This window comes from Lolium rigidum, chromosome 1 (genome assembly GCF_022539505.1).
Source record: "Lolium rigidum isolate FL_2022 chromosome 1, APGP_CSIRO_Lrig_0.1, whole genome shotgun sequence".
NCBI classification, from domain to species: Eukaryota; Viridiplantae; Streptophyta; class Magnoliopsida; order Poales; family Poaceae; genus Lolium; species Lolium rigidum.
The window spans coordinates 71,208,419-71,228,367 of NC_061508.1; the positions used below are offsets into that span (position 1 = coordinate 71,208,419).

The window sequence follows — 19,949 nt, forward strand, 5'->3', positions numbered from 1 at the left end:
CTCTATATATTGTGCTATATATGTATCCGGATATATATTTGTATTTGTGTATTGCATATGCAGGGATTAATGGAAAAACAGAAAAAATCTAGAATTTTTTCAGCACCTTTGCCGTGCATATGCACACGGCAAAGGCCTTCTTTGCCGTGCACATGCACACGGCAAAGGGGGCCTGCTGTGCACTGCGCTGCTACTGCTGTCATGCTGGAGAACCTTTGCCGTGCGGGGTGGAGGCGAAGCGCACAGTGCGGGTTGGAGGTGAAGCGCACGACAAACAGCCAAGCCGCACGGCAAAGCCGGCCCAGCGCACGGCAAAGCTAACCCGCACGGCAAAGGATTTGCCGTGCGATTTTCACGCGACGCACGACAAAGAAGGCTTTGCCATCCAGATCTTTGCCGAGCAATCTTTGCCGTGCACGCCCGCACGGCAAAGGCTTTGCCGAGCAGATTTTGGCCTTTGCCGTGCGTTTCGGCTGCACAGCAAAGCCCAGTTCTGCCATAGTGCCTTATCCTACTCTCTCTCAAAGAAGAAATGGCAGTCGGTCTAAGAGTAAATTGGAAGAAAAAACAGGATCATGAGTTTAAAACTAAATAGAGATTGAAGCCATGATCCACGATTTCTAACCGATCATGTATGCAAGCAATGTTCTGTAGCTACACACAAGTGACGGAGTGAGCACTTAGCAATCAATCAAATCATATCTCCGACACAAGTACGTGGATGGACACACTAGTAAAAGTACATTACGCCATATATGCCTGTGAGAGCAAGAAGTCCTGCACAGGCCAGAAGCTAAGACCCATTTTTCATCTCGAGGATGAGCTCGTGAACAGAATAAAATGTCACAACTGAATATGTCAGTCATAAAAAAGGAGGAACTCTTCAGTGGTCTTTCTTGGCATCTCGAGGTAGTGTTGCTCCTGCACAAATTTTCCTTTTCGGAGCAGATAACTCTTCAGTGGTCTTTCTTGGCACCGTCAGATATCTTCAAGGACTGTAAAGCCTCCCTGCATAACCAGATTTGGATATAATTACTGCATATACAAAGAGCATATAGTCACTGTAGAATGCATTGTGCACGCCTAATAATGCTCTTCGGGATCCAACCACTATTTGGTAAGTACATAGGAATATCATAGTAAACGGTTCAGCTCTGTATCAGTTCTGAAATATCCACATTCCAAATGACTGGAATTAAAATCATCTACAGACTATGGGCTAGATGTTTACTTTGGCTGATTTAGTTCACCAGGTGAGTCAATGCATGTGTTTCTATCATGAAAGCTATAGATAAGATGTGTTTGTCCGTTGAATTATTGTGTGCACCAGATCTAGTGAAGTTTCTCCTTCCAAACTAAGACTCAGAGAAAAGTAGGCTACCTTAAGGCATCCTCAATCTCAGCGTTCCCTGGGTCTATCTTAAGGCCATCAACAAATGCATCACATGCCTTTTCATAGTCCTGAAGACAGAAGGACCAACGCATCATCAAGAAAAGGATTTTCCTGCAGAAAATACAGTCAAAGAAGGCAAATCATACAAAAAGAATTTTACCTTTAATAGCATACGAGCAGCCCCTTCCCGGAAGCAGGCCTTTGGCCAATCACGGTGCAGTGCTCTGGAAACTTGAGCATCCCGCAAAGCTTTGTCTCCATCGCCCATCTTAAGCCAGCAAAGGCTCCTATTTGAAATCAATGTTTTATCCTCTGGAAAGTAACTCAATGCCTACACCGACAAACCAAACCAGCAATGATCAAATTAGCTAATTGACAAACTTAAACAAGAATTTGTTAGGAGCAGCTGTATGAGTAGAAGTGTAGAACTTGACTGACAAAACCTTTAAGAAAAGGTTAAAGTGGCAACCTGGGCATGAACTATCTGATAAACCCAATTACCAATTGGACAGGATGCAGATTTTACTAGATGAAGACTTAAGACATCCAAATTACAGTATTTTTAATCATTCAGAACTAAAAATTCCAGTTCAATATATGACATGGCACTGCATAACTTGTAGGAAAGCAGGGAGAAACATCCCTGGGGCCTTATGAGGGTTCAGGGTACCTGAATAATTCACGTTCATCAAGTTCCCCCCATTCTAAAGATCGTACAAAGACACAACAACGGCTGCTATTTTTCCCTTCTTTTAAGCAAAGACAAGAGAAGGTAGAAGAAAGATGGAACGAAACCGGAGGTAGAGGCCTCTGTTGCTCTTAAAAAAGGGTAGTCAAAGGGGCTACTGTTCTATACCCCGTTAGGACAACCCACACTTTACCTGACAGTAGTGGCTAAGACTACTTATAGTGCAAGTAACTTCGGTAGTAACTTCGTGTCCAACTCAGCAAATTTGCTTATGTGGCAGTGAGTTAATGAGGAGAGAGTGAGATTGAGTAACATAGCTAGTTACTGTAACATCACATTTCCCAAGATATAATGTGCCTACAAGATAATTAATGAAGCCATCGGGGCACCCCCGGACTGACGACGACGCGCTGGGCCTCCTCGATGCTCTCTCCGAAGACTTACCTCCCATGCACCCGAAAGCGCGTAACACCGCCATCCTTGCCTTGTTGTGGTCCATCTGGAAATCCCGCAATAGAATGGTCTTCGACGCAGATCTCATGTCTACCACGCGCGTGTTGGATATGGTGGCCGCCCACCTCCGCCTGTGGATCGTCCGCGCCCCCTCTAGTGTCGACACGACCCCCCTGCTAGCTTGGTGTGGATATATCTCTTAGCCCTCCTTAAATACTTGTACCCCTCCTCTAGCTGGCTCCCCTTTCTTGATGTGCGCCTCCCAGACCCAGGATTGTTGGCTTACGTCCCCCCTGGTGTCGTCTTGTAACCCCCGTTAATTAATGAAAAACTGAGTTCAGGTGGGCGATCGCCCCCCGTTGATTCTTCAAAAAAAATTTAATGAAGCCATCTATGATACTCCCTCCGACCCAAGGCTTAGGGCGCAAATTGTTTTGCATGGCGATTAAGGAGGGATAAGCAGCCAGAAAGTTTCCAAACTTGCCCCTAATAAAAACGGTTTGCCCACTAATTCCTCACCATAAAGTTGTTACGCATGGCTCCTGGTTTCTTGCGACTGACGCATGCACACCATGAATAACCAATTGCAGCCCCGCATTAAGTGCTACTCTCCCAATTTTCAGCTTTTTTCCCTGCATGCGCCGGCACAGCCAATGGCAGTCCCCATTTTTTAGGAGAATTTAAACCGTTGTCAGGGGCAATTTTGGGAGAAACAGGTTAAACAACACCACGCGCCTTAAGCTATGGTGAAATTTTGAAAAAATATTTACGCCCTATTCCGTGGGACGGAGGGAGTACTACTTTGATGTTACTAATCACTATGAAGGTAGTAACATTTAGTAAAATATACATGTTACTACTATATGTCACTTCCCACTATGACTAGTCTAAAGGAACAAGGCCTGGAACACAAGACAGCGGTCCTACCAGTGAACACATTTTCCACTCACCACAATGACAATGGCTTTCAATAACAAACCAATCAATGGGCTGCCATTATTATTTTCTGACACATGGCGTGAATACACATGTAAGCCATACAATTGCGACACATCAAAGTAATACTTTTTCTAAAACTACATAACTTTTGTAAAAGTTGTTGAGAATGAGCAACTAGTATTCACTGTTGGGCCAAGGGCCAATACATGTACATGGTGCAATATGCAGGGAACCCCTCATACACTGGGGAATATACAACCTCAAACTCATGGTGGATCAACAACACTGAGTTTGGATATAAAGAACCCATGCTATGCTCTAGTCTGGGCCTTCGTGAAGAAGTCAGCAAGCTGGAGCTCGGAAGGCACATAATGAAGAGCCATAACCTGATCCTGCACAGCCTGACGCACATAGAAGGCATCAACACCGATGTGTTTTGTGAGTTCGTGCTTCACCGGATCACGTGTAATGCTGATGGCACCAGTACTGTCCGATAAGAGAGGAGTCGGGGCGTCAGCAGAAACACCAAAGTCCGCAAGTAACCAGCGTAACCAAGTCACCTCAGCCGTCAATAGAGCCATCGCTCGCAACTCAGCCTCGACACTCGAACGAGAGACTGCAACCTGCTTCTTGGTCTTCCAAGCAATGAGAGAGCCACCAAGAAAGACACAGTAGGCAGAAAGAGACTTGCGATCCTCGGGATCGCTAGCCCAGGTAGCATCTGAGTAGGTCTGGAGCTGTAAGGAGTTGGAGCTAGGAAAGAAGAGGCGACGGAAGATAGTGCCACGAAGATACCGGAGAACACGAAGGAGATGACTATAGTGGACATGGGAGCATACATGAACTGACTCAGAATGTGGACCGGGTAGGAGATGTCAGGACGAGTGACAGCAAGGTAGACAAGGCTCCCAACCAGGTGATGATAGTGAGTCGGGTCCGGAAGAGGATCACCATCAGTGGAGCGGAGGCGGACATTGAGCTCCATAGGAGTCTCGACAGTGCGCTCATCACCAAGAGCGGCACGAGTGAGAAGGTCCTGAATATACTTCTCCTGGGAGATATAGAAGCCATCGGAGGTAGAGGAGACCTCAAGCCCAAGAAAGTAGCGGAGAGGACCAAGATCAGTCATGAGAAACTGATCACAAAGATGGGCCTTGACAAAGGCAATATCCTCAGGGTCGTCACCTGTGATGATCAGGTCATCGACATAAAGAAGAAGGAGAGTCCGACCACGAGAAGATGTGTGGACAAAGAGCGCAGGGTCATGTGCGCTTGGGACAAAACCAACAGAGGTCACCACAGAGGCGAAACGCTGAAACCAGGCGCGAGGGGCTTGCTTAAGGCCATAGAGAGAGCACCGGAGATGACAGACCATGCCATCGGGAATAGAATAGCCAGGAGGTGGCTGCATGTATACCTCCTCACGTAGCTCACCGTTAAAAAAAGCATTCTGCACATCAAGCTGAGAGACAAACTAATGACGAACAGAAGCAACGGCAAGAAGAGTACGAACAGTGGTCATGTGAGCCACTGGAGCAAAGGTCTCGTCATAGTCACGGCCATGCTCCTGCTGAAAGCCGCGAGCCACAAGACGAACCTTGTAGCGCTCAAGGGAACCATCGGAGCGAGTCTTGACCTTGTAGACCCACTTGCAGGTGATGGGACGAACAGAGGATGGAGGAGTGACAACATCCCAGGTGCACGTACGCTCGAGAGCAGCAATCTCCTCACTCCTCAGCCATCGCTAGCTGCCGTTCGGGATGGGCAACAACATCCCGATAAGAGGTCGGCTCAAGGATAGCAGAGAGACCGTACGGAGTGGGAGAATAGCGATCGGGAGGAGGACGAGGACGAGCACGAAGATGATGAGTCGGCTCAGACGGAGAGGGCATTGCACCATAGGTGGAGCGCATGTCAGGAGGAGCAGCATCATCGTCACATGGACGACGGGAGTAGTGAAAAGGGTAGGGAGGACCACCATAGGCAAGGAAGGGGACATGAGAGAGGAAGGTGTGGAGGGTGGGGAAGGTGGTGAGGGAGGAGAGGGGGGTCTGGTGGGTGGAGGAGGAGAAGGAGGTGCGAGACTCGGCGGAGCAGGGACCTGAGGCATAGGAGGAGGCGAGTCAGGGAACATGAGAAAAGAGATATCATCCACCGAGAAGGAAGAAGAGGAGGGACGCGGGTAGAAAGGACGGGACTCATCAAAAGTGACATCCCGAGATATGCGCATCCGACGACCAATAGGATCCCAACACTTATATCCCTTGTGCTCAGGGCTGTAGCCAAGGAAGACACACTCAACAGATTGAGCAGTCAGCTTGGTGCGTTCACGTGGAGCAAGAAGAACATAGCAAACGCAACCAAAAAGACGAAGGGTCGAGTAATCAGGAGTGTGACCAGTAAGACGCTCAAGAGGAATACCACCCTGCAAGGCTGTGGAGGGCTGAAGGTTGATGAGATAGGTGGAAATTGACATAGCCTCAGCCCAGAAGTGAGGAGGAAGAGAGGCAACGATCATCATCGCACGAGCTGTCTCAAGCAGGTGGCGATGCTTGCGCTCAGCCACACCATTTTGGGCATGGGCGCCAGGGCAGGAGAACTGGGCAAGGGTGCCCTGCTCAGCAAGAAAGCCACGCAACAGCTGGGAGATATACTCACTAGCAGAATCAGCCCGAAAGACACGTATAGGTGTGGAAAACTGAGTATGGACCATGCAAGCAAAACGCTTATATATCGAGAGAACCCGCTGCGAGAAGTCATAAAATAAATCCAAGTGTGGCGAGAGAAGTCATCGATAAAAATAACATAGTAGCGGTGGCCCCCCTTGGAAACAAAGGGAGCCGGACCCCATACATCAGAATGGACCAAATCAAATGGACGCTGAGATACAGACTCACTAGTAGGATAAGGTAACTGATTCTGTTTACCAAGCCTACAGCCCTGACAACCCTGAAGCAAGACATCTCCTGAGACAGGCCCCAGAAGACCTCGACGAAGTAAAGATGACAAACGAGAACCACAAAGATGACCAAGACGATGATGCCACTGCTGAAAAGAGGCGGTAGTGGAAGCAGCAAGCACACATGGTGCAATCGGTGAAGTGGTGGAGGAAGGAACATGAAGCCAGTCAAGCTCCCAAAGTCCCTGAGAGTCACGGCACCGAGGGCCAGCCCCAACCAGTGCCCGAGTGTGAGTGTCTTGAACAGAACAAGAATCGACATCAATAATTACCCGACAACCAGAATCAGTGAGTTGAGCAGCGAAAAACAAGTTCATGGTAAGATGGGGAACATGAGAAATATCGGGAACGGAAAAGGAGGGAGTAGAAAGAGTGCCACGACTAGCAACAGGAAGAGAAGTACCATCGGCAGTAAGAACACGAACAGGAAGAGGAAGAGGTCGAAGAGAAGAAAGAGAGGAAGAATCAATAGACATGTGAAAAGAAGCTCCAGAATCCATAACCCACGAAGATGTACCTGACTGTGAAAAGGAAACAGCCGCGGAGGTAGCAGTACCCATCGAAGCAGAGCCGGAGGAGGCAAGGAGACGCTGAAGTCTCGCTATATCCTGCTTAGTGAAGCCGGTGGTGACAGGCGCTGAAGGTGGAGCACGAGGAGGCACACCCCGCTGCTTCTGGTCTGACTCAAGGTGACCAGGCCTCCGACAGTGAGTGCAGAACCGAGGAGGGCGAGGACGACTCCCACTGCGAGAAGAGCGGGCTCCTCCAGAAGCAGCAGACACTGGTGTGGGTAGAAGCGATGGTGCAGGAGCAGTGGGAACTCGAGCAGCAAGAACAAGGGGTGTCCCAAGTAGTCTAGCACCACGCAGACGAGTCTCCTCAGCACGAAGCTTAGTCAACACCTCTGAGATAGGAACACGACCTCGAGCAAACAACTAAGCACGACGAGGCTCAAACTCTGGACGAAGTCTAGACAAGAACTCATGGATCCTCTGGAAGTCCATATCTGAGCGTATTGTCCGGCAATACTGGCAAGTACCGCAGACATCACTGCGAAGGGAGTCAAGCTGGTGCCAGATCGCCGCACTCTGGGTGTAGAACTCACCAACAGTAGAGTCACCCTGCTGAAGATCATGCTCCTGGCGCAACACAAACAAGTATAGAGAATCCCCAGAAGGCTGGTAGCGCTGACGAAGGTGAGACCACATCTCAGCAACAGTAGCGAGGCCCATAAACTCAGAAGCAAACTGTGGCTGAACACTCTGAGAAAGAACGGCAGCAGCCCTGGCATCCTCATCACACCACTGAGTAAAGGTAGCCAAAACTGTCACAGTAAGAGCCAAGAGCCTCTGAATAAGCAAGTACCTGCTCCTCATATGTCTCATCAGCTGCAACATCGGCAGACTTGGCTGCATCCCGATCAGCCTGAGTAGCATCAGCAGCAAGGGCCCGCGGCACTGACGGCGGGGTAGGAGGCACAGGAGCAGTGGGATGCGGCGGACAAGAGACCTCGCTGGTAAGAACACCCCGCAGCAAACTCCCCATAGTTGGTACCATCAAATATCACTGGGCACCGAGGAATACATAGCCAGATGCGGAGGACGTCATTTTTCTTTTGCAGATCTGGATCTGGATCTGGCCAGACGAACAACAAGCCTCGCATGGCCAAACTAAGCCGGCCACGAGCGCATCAGGGCAGGCGCGCAGCAGGGCGAGCCGGTGCTGGCCGGAGGCGGCACGGCGGCGGCCGGAATGGGGCGGGCCGGGGCCAGCCGTAGACAGCGCGGCGGCGGCCGGGTCAGGCCAGGCCGGTGCCAGCCGGAGGCGGCGCGACACAGTAGCAGCCGGGACGGGGCAGGCCAGGGCCGGAGGCAGCGCGGTGGCTGCCGGAACGGAGACGGCCGACGGGATCTCGATGTGGAGCTCGATTTGGAGCTCAAAAACGGACGAAAAAAGCCTAAATTACTTGGAAAAGAACTCGATCCCGACGAGAGCGGGAGAGGAAAAAGAAAGTGGAGCAGCGGCGGCTGGAAAGATCATCGGCGGCGGCGTGGATCGAGCACGGAGTTGCAACGTGCAAAGAGCTAGACCATGAGCTCTGATACCATGTTGAGAATGAGCAACTAGTATTCACTGTTGGGCCAAGGGAACCCCTCTGGGGAATATACAGTAAACAGGTCTATACATCACTAACAAAAGTGATACAGTTATAAACTAGGAGTAATAAGAGAACATCATGGACAGAATACCGTGTTGTAGAGCCTTGCTGCGGCAATATAATCTTTTCTCCTGTATGCTTTGTTTGCTTCTAACTTCATATTAGCTGGATTCATGTTCAGAATAGGATCATCCTGTATCATTGGAATATATCAGATACATCTGGATTGGAAGGTACCAGATATAATCAGCCAACTTGATATTAGTTGGACCTATGTGAAGTAAGTGTTTATTTTTACATATCCTCCAGCGACCCACCCCCCACGCAAACTCCCAAACCAATGAAAGGAACTAAGTTACCCCAATGCTGATACTCCACCCAGGAGCCATATCAGAAACTTTTGACAATTTATGTTGGATAACTGTTGATGAATCTATTATATGACCTGTTGGGCTGTCTTGTTCTATGTTGTGGTTCAACTGGCCCAGCCCAGTTCCTGACCTATATAAGGTGCTTCTGTCTCAGAGTTCAGTAACCCTAACAAGAGAGAGTTCCTCCCAACAGCTACCATCTATCCCTACCTCAGGTTAGGCCTTCACCTCTCTCCACAATTTATGATTAAAATGTGGTACACTGCTAGAAAGCAAAAGTCAAATCATTACTTTGTTAGTATTTTCTACCCCTGCTACTAGACCCTTAAGTGTCGACAAATTTATAAATTTACTAATCCATAGTTCACAGCAAACAAACTTCATTCATTCCTTCCAGAAAGATGATTTGGCCTTCACATGCATATCAGCTTTTCAATTCAGGGGCATGCGTTGAAGAATTAATAGGATAGGAAACGCTTTGGTGCAAGAAATACTCTACTGCTGGAACTTGTCAATGTTAAATTGTCAAGACCAAACAATAAAATAATCTGAAATATAGAAAGTTGCTCTAGTTCATACCTCCTCTCTTGATTTTACGTGAGCAATTATCCCATCAATGCTCCAATCACGCACAGATGGAATACAAGAAGTCAGCGGAAATAGGATCTTAACGTCTGCTCGGCTATTGTGAGACGCAGCAACTTCGATTGGCAGACATCCAAACTGTTAAGAATAAATAGACATATTTTACTTGCAAGGGAAAGACATAGAAACATAAGTAAGGTACAGATGAACACAAGGTATTCCAGTTCAAACGGCGAAAGCACCAACGAAAGTTAGGACAGTATCACGGAGACATCTTAACATGGCAGCTATAAGTGGCATAAAACATCTGGTTAGAACTGAACCGTGGCAATAACGAAAATTTCACCTATACATTATTTCTAAATTACTCCCTCCATCCAAACTATAGGTCAGGAGGGGATCCATGCAGTGAACCTTGAGTCTAGCGTGCATCTTTCTCCTAGGATAAGGGTACTAATAGGATCTAGTAAAGGATCTGCTCCTTCTATATTCCCCTCATGCACTGCCCCCCGCCTGCGTCTAGCCATTTCTGTCCTCCCAGATTGTAGCCTAAGCATTCCCATCAGAACACAACGGGGAATAGGTATTACAGAGGCCAAATCAACTACGTCGTGCTCAAAGGTCTCCAGGCTATCACACAAGGCCAACAAGGATTGAGCACAGCCGACTTTACCCGAGCGTATGACAGGGTTCAGAAGGAAGGTCTCCAAGACACTGAAACATCAGGATGTTCCAGCACTCCAGGATCTCTATCCTACCTTCTAGTTCTCGGACAATCTGTATAGCAAGGGAGGTAGAGATGTTTTCTAGTGTGTATAATACCAGTGCTGCCCTGGGCATGGGCGTACGCAGCGGGTGGGCCGAGGGGGCCGTGGCCCACCCAGAATTTTCAGAAATTTGTATACTACTCCTAGTCTATTGTGGGCCAGCCCAGTTTCGCCGTTCGTTGCTTCATTCGGTGGAGAGCATTATGTAAAAAGTTACGATTAATCGTGTATCTGGGATTCGATCCCTGGAGTTGTGGCCTTGTGGGTGGGCGGCGTGCAGCTTGCCACTGGGCTGGTGGGGGTATGTTGTTTAAATTTGTTTCTTCGTTCACCCTTGTAATTTTCTTGAGGTGAGCATTCTTTTCTTGGTATGCATTGCTTCTAGTTTTAGATAAAAAAAAATTACTAATTTTTTTTCTTGGGATGTGTCGAGGCGGTCTATTCCTTCCATACTCCCGTTCTTTCTCGGCTCTCTCCGGACTGGATGGAAAGGGGAAAATAATCGAGAACTAATTATGTCGCCCCTTCCCAAATTTTCCCCTCGTTGGCTCACCGCTTCACCCCATCTTCGATTTCCTCGCTAGCCGCTTCCCCTCGCTAGCTCGGCTGCTCTCCCAGTTCTCGTTGCTCAGTTGGGGAGGCGCTCAGTTGCTCGCAGCTTGTCGCTCGCCCAGACAAGCGGGCATGCTCTTTTCCACCGTGTGTCCCCAAAATTCTCAATATGGCTACTGAAGTACTAAATATAAAATTGACTCAAAATTTTGTGCGTCTATCATTCTATCAACTATGTATAATGTATTGGCATAGAATCAATTGGTATCTATGTCTAGATTGATGATTTATGTTTATGATGGCAATCGATAGCTTAAATATATGCTCCGTTATGCTTGTTGAACAAAAAAAGACATGTTATTTAATATTTACAGTTTAGCCTACATGCTTTAGAAACAGATATTGTCTTTATTGGTGGTGACAACGAGTGTTGAAAGAGCATTTGCTGCAATGAGTCTAGTAAGAAATAATATAGGTGGTGAGCTTTTGAACCATTTCTTAGTGACAGTCGATGAGCGAGACGTGTTCTTGAATGTGAAGATGACATAGTTGACGTATTCCCACCCTCAAATATGTATGCAAACTTTTATCCCAATCAAGGAAGTGCAAATTTTTTAAGGTGTGCCCACCCTCAGTTTTTTTCCTGCGTCCGCCACTGGCCCTGGGCATGAGGCTATCAGGACTTCCCAGGAAGGCATGCAGAAGGAAGACACAACAATTCATTGGAGTCTGAGTCTAAAATTCGAAATCTTGTAACGGCCTTAGCTTGAGTAGTATGGCTAGTTACAAGGGAATTACCATTATAAATTCCCGCCCTTCCAGATGCTAGCCAAATACGTTCCCATTGGAACATATTCAAGAAATCTTAATATAATAATTGGTTGTCCAGTTCAATTTCCATTTGTGAAGAACATGCACTACCAACAGAGTTAAAAGGCCAAAACTTACATCATCGAGGACGTTAGGATCAGCACCAGCCTTTATCAAGCACCTGAGACACTCAGTTAAGCCCTCAGTTATAGCAACCATTATGGGAGCAGCACTACCAACACCCTTCAGATCAGCACCAGCCTACAAAGAAAATGTTGCAGATACCTCTAAATAAGAGTTTCATTATTTTCAGCTGGTCGCAAGAACAATGCACAATACCTTAATCAGAAGCTTCACACATTTCTGCCTGTGAGCTCGGAGAGCAACAATGAGAGGTGTGTCGGCAATGCAAACTGATTTGTTACACTGACAAGGAAGACTAAGAAAATTAGCACTTGTGCATGCTAAAGTTGGTAGATGTGGAGAACAAAAAATGAAGAGGTATACACAAAATATGAACAAGTAGAACCATATTGGCAGAACACGGTTACAAATATGTGGTCACATACATTAAAGAACAGCAACCTTATATGATTGACGTTAGCAGGCATGCAGCAAGATGCGGTATCAACAGAAACACAAATACAACTATATCGCCAGAACATGGTTACAAATATATAATCTCATAATTAGTGCAAAAATATAACATTTACCATGTTTTTTAAGGAGCAAACAAGGTAAAATAGTGACACTTACATCTGCATTGTGGTCTAACAAAATCTTCATAGCATCATCAAACCCATATGCAGCAGCAATATGCAGTGGCGTTCCCCAGTGGCAATAAAAATTGACATCAGCGCCTTTTGAGAGCAAGACCTTTACTATTTCACAGTTTCCTGAATTAGAAATAAAGACCATGCAATAGGTCAATATTGTTACTATTTCACAGTTTTCACTATTATAGACAAGTATAACAAGTATAATAATATAGCATATCCAGAACATAAAGTTTATTATGTTTCCTCTTTATGTATAGGCAGTTCTCCAGCCCAAAAAACTCGCATGTATCTCAACACTCATGTCCGTGAAAGGAACAAAAGACCTTCTGGTCATCCGAATGCGCTGTGCACCATCTCAAATGTTAAGAGGCACATACTAACATCTAATGTGGAAAATGTAGTTTCATTTGCTATTACCTTTGGTATTAACTGCAACACTAATGAGGACTAACAAATCCAGAGAGAACCTCAGTCAATGGAAGTATACGACAGCAACATAAGCAGTAGACAACAATTCTAGATTTTTTTAGTCTTAAATAGGAATGGATGAGGATAGTTAGATGTAGCCCAACCTAGATGGACTTTCTAACCCTCCCGTCCTCCTCCCGAGCAGCCCCCACGTGGCGGCCGGGGGAACCACTACCCACCGTCGCCACCTCCCCCTCTCCCCCTCCCCTCCCTCGCCGCCGCCAGGGGGCGCGGTCTGGCAAAGGCCGCCGGCGGCGGGGATTCTTCGTCATCTCGCGCGAGGAGGTCGGGCGTGGGTCGTCTTCCTCGGGCCGGAGTGCGGCCCTTTCATCGGGGACCTCGATGGCGGCGCTTGGCCTTGGCTCAGTGACGCCATGGGGGACGACGAGGTGGTGGAGTGCCCTGCCGGCGACGGAGGTAGGGGTGGGGGCGGGCTGCAAGGGGAAACCCTAGGTCCCCTTCTTGTCTCTCGGCGGCCGGCGGTGGAGGGCTGGCTTTCGGCTGCGGCGGTGCCTAGGTGTGTGCGGTGTCTTCGGACTACCCGATCTGCTTGGTGTCTCTGGCGGCAACCATGGCCAGCCTGGGATGGTCGCCGGCGTGGGGGCCCGACCTGAATAAAGGCGTCGGTCCTAGGGTTTCTCTTGGGCGAAGATGAAGACCTGCCGAAGGCCTTCCCTTCATGATCTGGCCGGAGTGTTGAGTTCCGGAAGGCGCCGCCAGCGAGTGTAACAGTGCTTTTATTGCCTGGAGTTTGCTGGATCGGTGGTATTCGGTCGTGCGCGCCCATGCTTTTATTCCGATCGTTTGGTTTTGGAGGGTGTTGCGCGAAGCTCTTTTCTATGTTGACACCAAGTGACAGCTGATCCATGGTGAAGCCAGAAGAAGAGAATATCATGAAGGCCGGATTTGGAGGACTAGCTAATGGAGGTTCAAGTCTTTGCGCTGTTGAGGGGCTTGCTTGGTGTTCCGGACTTTGCAACAGTGGTATGAAAGTGGGGGCGGCAGCACATGTGATGTTCGGAGTCTTACCTTTCAGGGTGAAAACCCAAGATCTGGCCTTAACTGGTTGTGCGTGGCAATGTCTTTGTTGAAGGCATTGTTTTGAGAGCGGAGACTATCTTCAGGGTGAAAACCTAAAATCTTTGATCGGACGACGGCGGCGCTGGTGCACTATTCCCTTCTTGGAAGCGTTGCTTTTGAAGAGTCTGAATTTCAGGTGTTGTCTTGGTGGTGGATGTATACTGTTGCTAGGGCTGGGATACTATAGCGGGGCTTTTATTTCTTAGTTTTGTTTTTCTCTTTTTTGGCTGTGTGCATCCGTAATGTTATTAGGACATTGCGTTGTTGCAGAGGGCTGGGTGTAATTGGTATCTTCTGATATTAATGTATTCCCTTTATCGAAAAAGTAGGAATGGATCGTTGTCCATACATCTCAATTTCTGGTCATATTCAGTTCGCATAAGCATGAGTTTTGAAACTACATAGTGAGCATTTAGAAAGGGAATATAGCTGGTCTCGGGTGGCCAGACCGCGGTCAACGTGAACGGTTTCATCGGGGAGAACTTCAGGAACGCGCGGGGTGTGAGGCAAGGGGACCCTCTTTCTCCGATCTTGTTCGACTTTATGGTGGATTCCCTGGCAGCTATCATCGCTAGGGCTACCGAATCTGGGCACCTCAAGGGTGTGGTGCCCCACCTGGTCACGGGAGGGATCACCCACCTCCAATATGCGGATGACACCTTGATTCTGATCGAGCCATCCGATATGGGGTTGGCCAACCTTAAGCTCCTGCTTCTCTGCTTCGAGAACATGTCAGGGCTTAAGATTAACTTCGCTAAGAGCGAAGTGGTTGTGACAGGGGTCCCCGACCTGGAACGTCAGAGGGTGGCTGACGCCCTTAACTGCAAGCTGGGGAGCTTGCCGTTACACTACCTCGGCTTACCTGTCAGCGACCGCCCCCTCTCCGTTGCGGACTGGAACTTCCTCGCTGAGAAGGTTGGCCATAGGGTGGAGCCTTGGCAGGGTCTATTCCTTGCATCAGCCGGCAGACTGGAGCTCACCAACTCCTGCCTCTCCAGCCTACCGCTGTTCGCAATGGGTCTCTATCTGCTGCATGACACGACGCATGCGGTGATGGACAAACACCGGTCCCGCTTCTTTTGGGAGGGAGTGGGACCCAAGCGGAAGTACCATATGGTGGACTGGGCCACGGTGTGCAAACCACGAGAGTTTGGACGGTTGGGAATCCTCAACACCAAGTTCATGAACATCGCCTTGATGTTAAAATGGATCTGGAAGATCTATCAGAATGAGGAAGGCCTATGGGCAGACCTTCTTAGGGCCAAGTACCTGGGGGACCACGACTTGCTCTCCCCGACGGTACCCACCAAAGGATCACAATTCTGGAACGCCATCCAGAAGATCAAATGGTACTTCAAATTCGGTGCGAAGCACCAGGTTAATAGTGGGCGGAGGACCTACTTCTGGTTAGACTGGTGGACGGGCACGGGGCCCCTTCGCTTTACTTTTCCTAGGTTGTTCGCCTGCTGCGACAACCACTTTGCGACTGTTCAGGGGGTTAGGTCCAGCGGGGGCTGGAGGATTCGCTTCCGGCGCTCCTTCGGCCTCGCAGAGAGGGTGGAATGGGACAACCTCTGCAGAATATTTGACCTCTCGCCGGCCTCTGAGGGCGATGATGTAGTTCGATGGGCGCTTGAGCAATCTGGGGAGTACTCCACCCGCTCGATGTACTCCAAGTTGTCCCGGGGCGGGACGATCACCCACTTCAAGGAAATTTGGCGCACAAGGGTTCCGCCAAAAATCCGGGTCTTCCTCTGGCAACTCATCCGAGGGAGGCTCCCGTCAGGGGACCAATTAGTCAAGCGACATGGGCCATCGAATGGGCGGTGTGCCCTTTGTGGCGAATGGGAAACTTGCGACCATATTTTCTTCATTTGCCACATCGCTAAATTTATGTGGGCAGGAATCAGGGACCTCCTCTCCTGCTCATGGAACCCAGCAGGGCTGCGGACTTCGTCGCCATTGCCAACGGCTTGTCGGGTAGACTCCGTAGGATAGCTTGGTTTAGTTTCGCAGCGCAGTGCTGGACGCTGTGGAACATCCGCAACAAGCTAGCTATTGAGGGCTCTCTCATCTCCAGCCCGGCTGATGCTATCTTCAAAATGTCTATCTACATGCAGAGCTGGAGGGTTCTGGTCAGACCGAGGGACCGACCACTGCTGGACGTGGCGCTGGACGAGGTTAGGAGGCTACATGCGCGGACCCGGGCCGCAGGACACTGACGCCATCGACGATTGCACGTTGCCGCTCACGCCTGCTCCGCGCGCTTTAGTTTCCCTGTTACATCTATGAGTTGATCTTGGTACCAGACTTTGCGTATTTGTATTGTGGCATCAGCACTTTGGAGGCATCAGTTTGTGTTGGGTGTGTGTTGTATCGCTACTCTATGGTTGCCGTGATGGCTTTATATATAAAGCCGGGCCAAGGGCCTTATGTTTAAAAAAAGGATTTAGAAAGGGGTTACAGAAAATTCTGTACAATGAATAGCAAATTTTCCTGGCTGATATCAGTAGTAAATAGTTTCCTGCTGTGCGATTTGATTTGAACATTTAAACACAAAATTTAATTGAACTGAAAACGGCCTGATTACAGAGGTTTGACCATTTCCTGGTGAGAAAAAGTTCTCATATTTAAAATTAAAATAAAGACAAAAGTAGCTTAATTACAATTTATATAGAGAAGTCTTGACACTACAGGGTGATCAGTTGGTGACTCTTTGAAGTTTGAAATCCACTGCTTCGGTCAATGAACAACCAGATGTTCTCTACTCAGTTTATAATGAAACATGTCATTTACTTGCACAAACATGAAAAGAATTAATTTAAATCAGTCCAACCAACTCATTCAGTATGGAGAAATCTCTAGATACAAGTAGAGCACTAGCATAAGTAGATAACTATGTGAACCTTGTCCTAAAAAAATGCACAATCTTACTATTACACGGCTCATTCTCTATCTTATAAGATGTAATGGTTACCCCACAATTATTTGCTCTCATCAAAAAGTAAATAAACAAATAATTATAAAAAGTTGCTTGCAGAAAAACAAAATAGATGACTGACCTTGTGTAACTGCCATATGGAGGGCCGTACACCTCAGATCACCAATAGGCTCATCTGGATTGGCACCGTGATCAAGAAGATACCGCACAGTGTTCACAACTCCATTAACAACTGCATAACTCAGAGGTGTCTCTCCTATCATAGTCATCAAAAGAATGAGCTTAGCAAAACTGAGATTCTTACAGCGAAGAGTGCTTGTTTTATATTAAAAGTAACTTGTTTATCAACGCATGGCATAAACATACTTCATTTTGATGTGACTTTGTAAATGAGTGTATAGTGCTGATTTCAAACGGATAAGCACTAAAAGGATGCAATTGAAATTTAACACGGAACAAGGATAGATATGTAAATACGCACAAATAATCTTGGTATGATTCTGCTTTGACGAATTGGCATGTCAGTATGAGGCGGCATTATGTTTGTATGTTGCACATAAGAATATCACGCAATAAGAACTACCTACTTAATACCCAGATTGACTCAATCAAGCATATATAAAGAAGTAATTGTGCACTTCAAAGATGATTCGTCATAAACCTAAAGTTTCTTACTGAACTGAAGTAGAATATGCTATGCACAAAGAAGAGGATCAACTTAATAAACACTGTTTTTTTTCCTTCGAAAGCAAGTGGATGCATAGCAGTGGACAACAAGTGGGTAGAGGTTTATGGAAGGATAAGTAGATGATGTTGAAATTTGCGGTCATCGATCTTTCTGATGAAACAGGTCTATGTTATGTCGAAACAGCACATGTGATGCTGGTATATAATTATATCATAAGTTTGGTTTTGCTATAAAAAAAAATTATGCTTCCGATTCAAGCCCATTTCCCCTTAGTTAAGCTAAAGCCAGTGGCAAACACTTTTTTCATGACACAAGCAATAAATGAAATAATGAAATCAAACTCCCTCCCCCTTTTGAATATGAAGACCAAGAAGGGGGGAGGATAACCAAATAGTTATCCAAGTCTACATTGTGCTATAGGCTGAGATTACACATGCAGCCATTATGTTTAATCCAATAAGCTAAAACCGAGGAAGCAACCTATGGAATTGTTGTAGTAGTACGATAACAGGCCTACAGAGAGATGATAACATAGGGAAATGGTTCTTCAAAATCATGCAACATGTAAATCAGATTAAACGAGCAATTTCATTTAGGCAGGGAACCCTCGCCTTGATTAAAAGCATGAACCAATCAATCGATCCTTCGCATATTACAGTAAGAAAAACAGCAACTCTAAAGAAACTACGAGTTAACCAAAATTACTAGTCAGGTCAATCCATCACATATTACAGTAATACGATAAAAAACCAAATCTAAAACAACTACGAGTTAACCAAAATTGCAATTGAGATATGACGACAGCAAACTCAACATTGGAAAGCCAGTTAATTCTCATATATAATTCCCCTGCACAAACTTGGCTAGTGATACCACTGACACGGTAAGCCAAATCAAACAATCAGACAAGGCATCTTTCGAACGGCATATACTACAAGTTACATCAAACTCAGGAAATTCCGCTGTGCAGCTGGAGCTTCCCAGTCACCCACATTTGCCAACGTGACTCGGCATTCATTTTCTGAACCCCTACGGTTTTGCTTTAACAGGAGATGGAAGAGTAGAGAAAACCTGACTCGTCGGTGGCGTCCACATTGACCTGGAGGTCCTCGACCAGGTAGGCGCACACAGGTATCCTCCCGTGAACGGCGGCGACGTGCAAAGGCCCGGCGCCGCAATTAGCCGCGATCGCGGCCTCCACCGCCTCCCTCAGGCGACCCTTCCCGCCGTCCAGCGCCCTCGCCGTCTCTACCACACGGAACGAAAAACACCCCAAATGTCAAATGAGCGTCGGGGCGAGTTTGAAAGATCAGGAGACTAGGAGATCGCACTACGCGCACATACTCTTGAAGAGGCGGAGGTCGCCGCCTTCGGCCGCCTGGAGGAGCTGCACGCGCAGAGCGGCGGTAGCTGCACACGTACGGAGGAGATGAGTTGTGGTTAGGGTTAGCCCTCGATTGGGTAGTGTTGGGATTAGGTTTTTGGGGTAGCTTACCGTAGTCCAGCGGCGGCGCCATGGCGATGGATCGGTGAGAACTGGGGTTCGGGTTTCGAATTTCGAAACAGGGGAGTGGGCTATGTAGGCGGGAGGGGGGAATGGAGAATTGGACGACAAGGTGGACCGGACGGAATAGGATGGACTATGGATTCTGGAGGGCCTTTGGGCTTGGGGTTGAACTGTGGAAGCCTGTGTGATCCATTGTATAGAGCTGTGGTAAAGAAAAACATTTCAACTCTCCGATTCTGACAAGACAAATGTCTAGTGATGCACACTAGACATTTCAGTAGCTAAGTACTGTATAAGTTTTTTCATGAACGTCAAATTAGTCAAACCTGGAAATTTGCAGGCCGGTTTGAGGATTTGGGATGTTTTTGTCTAATCTAGACACCTCAAAGTGGTCAAACCCGTAAAAAAAATTGGAGGCCAAATTGGATATGAGTTTACGATCTGTATATATGATGTTTCAGGACATTTTACAGGCCAACCTATCCGGGCAACGCACCGGCAACACCTCGCGCAACCACATTTCCGTGATAGACTTGCCGAAGTCCGGCCAAATTCTAAATTCCAACCTAACTCCACTGGAGATCGGCAAAATTGAACGGAGCTTGCCGGAATTGGCCACTGGCCGAGCAGCGGCGGCTATCATGCATGGGTGTAGACGCGGCAGCATAGCAGCGTGCGGGCGCAGGCGGGCGGGCAGGCGGGCGCGCCTGCGGGCGAGCAATCGGCGGGCGGGTTGGGCGGCTGGCGGGGTAGGCGGGCACAGGCGAGCGGGCCGGTGGTAGAGCAACACGCATGAGGGTGGGCGCGCGGG

At 47.8% G+C, this 19,949-nt stretch overlaps 1 protein-coding gene across 1 annotated transcript; it reads right to left on the minus strand.

The window, feature by feature from the left end:
- Positions 1 to 916: 916 nt before the first annotated feature.
- LOC124647006 (poly [ADP-ribose] polymerase tankyrase-1-like) lies at positions 917 to 19,148 on the minus strand. The gene is made up of 12 exons (XM_047187019.1): positions 19,127 to 19,148; positions 18,976 to 19,041; positions 18,703 to 18,879; positions 17,107 to 17,199; positions 12,432 to 12,571; positions 12,003 to 12,101; positions 11,814 to 11,936; positions 9,541 to 9,684; positions 8,682 to 8,783; positions 1,554 to 1,724; positions 1,382 to 1,461; positions 917 to 1,008 (listed from the first exon to the last, which is right to left on the minus strand). Exons 1-12 carry the CDS (start codon positions 19,146 to 19,148, stop codon positions 957 to 959), a joined length of 1,269 nt encoding a protein of 422 aa, XP_047042975.1. The 3' UTR covers positions 917 to 956.
- Between the last annotated feature and the right edge of the window lie 801 nt (positions 19,149 to 19,949).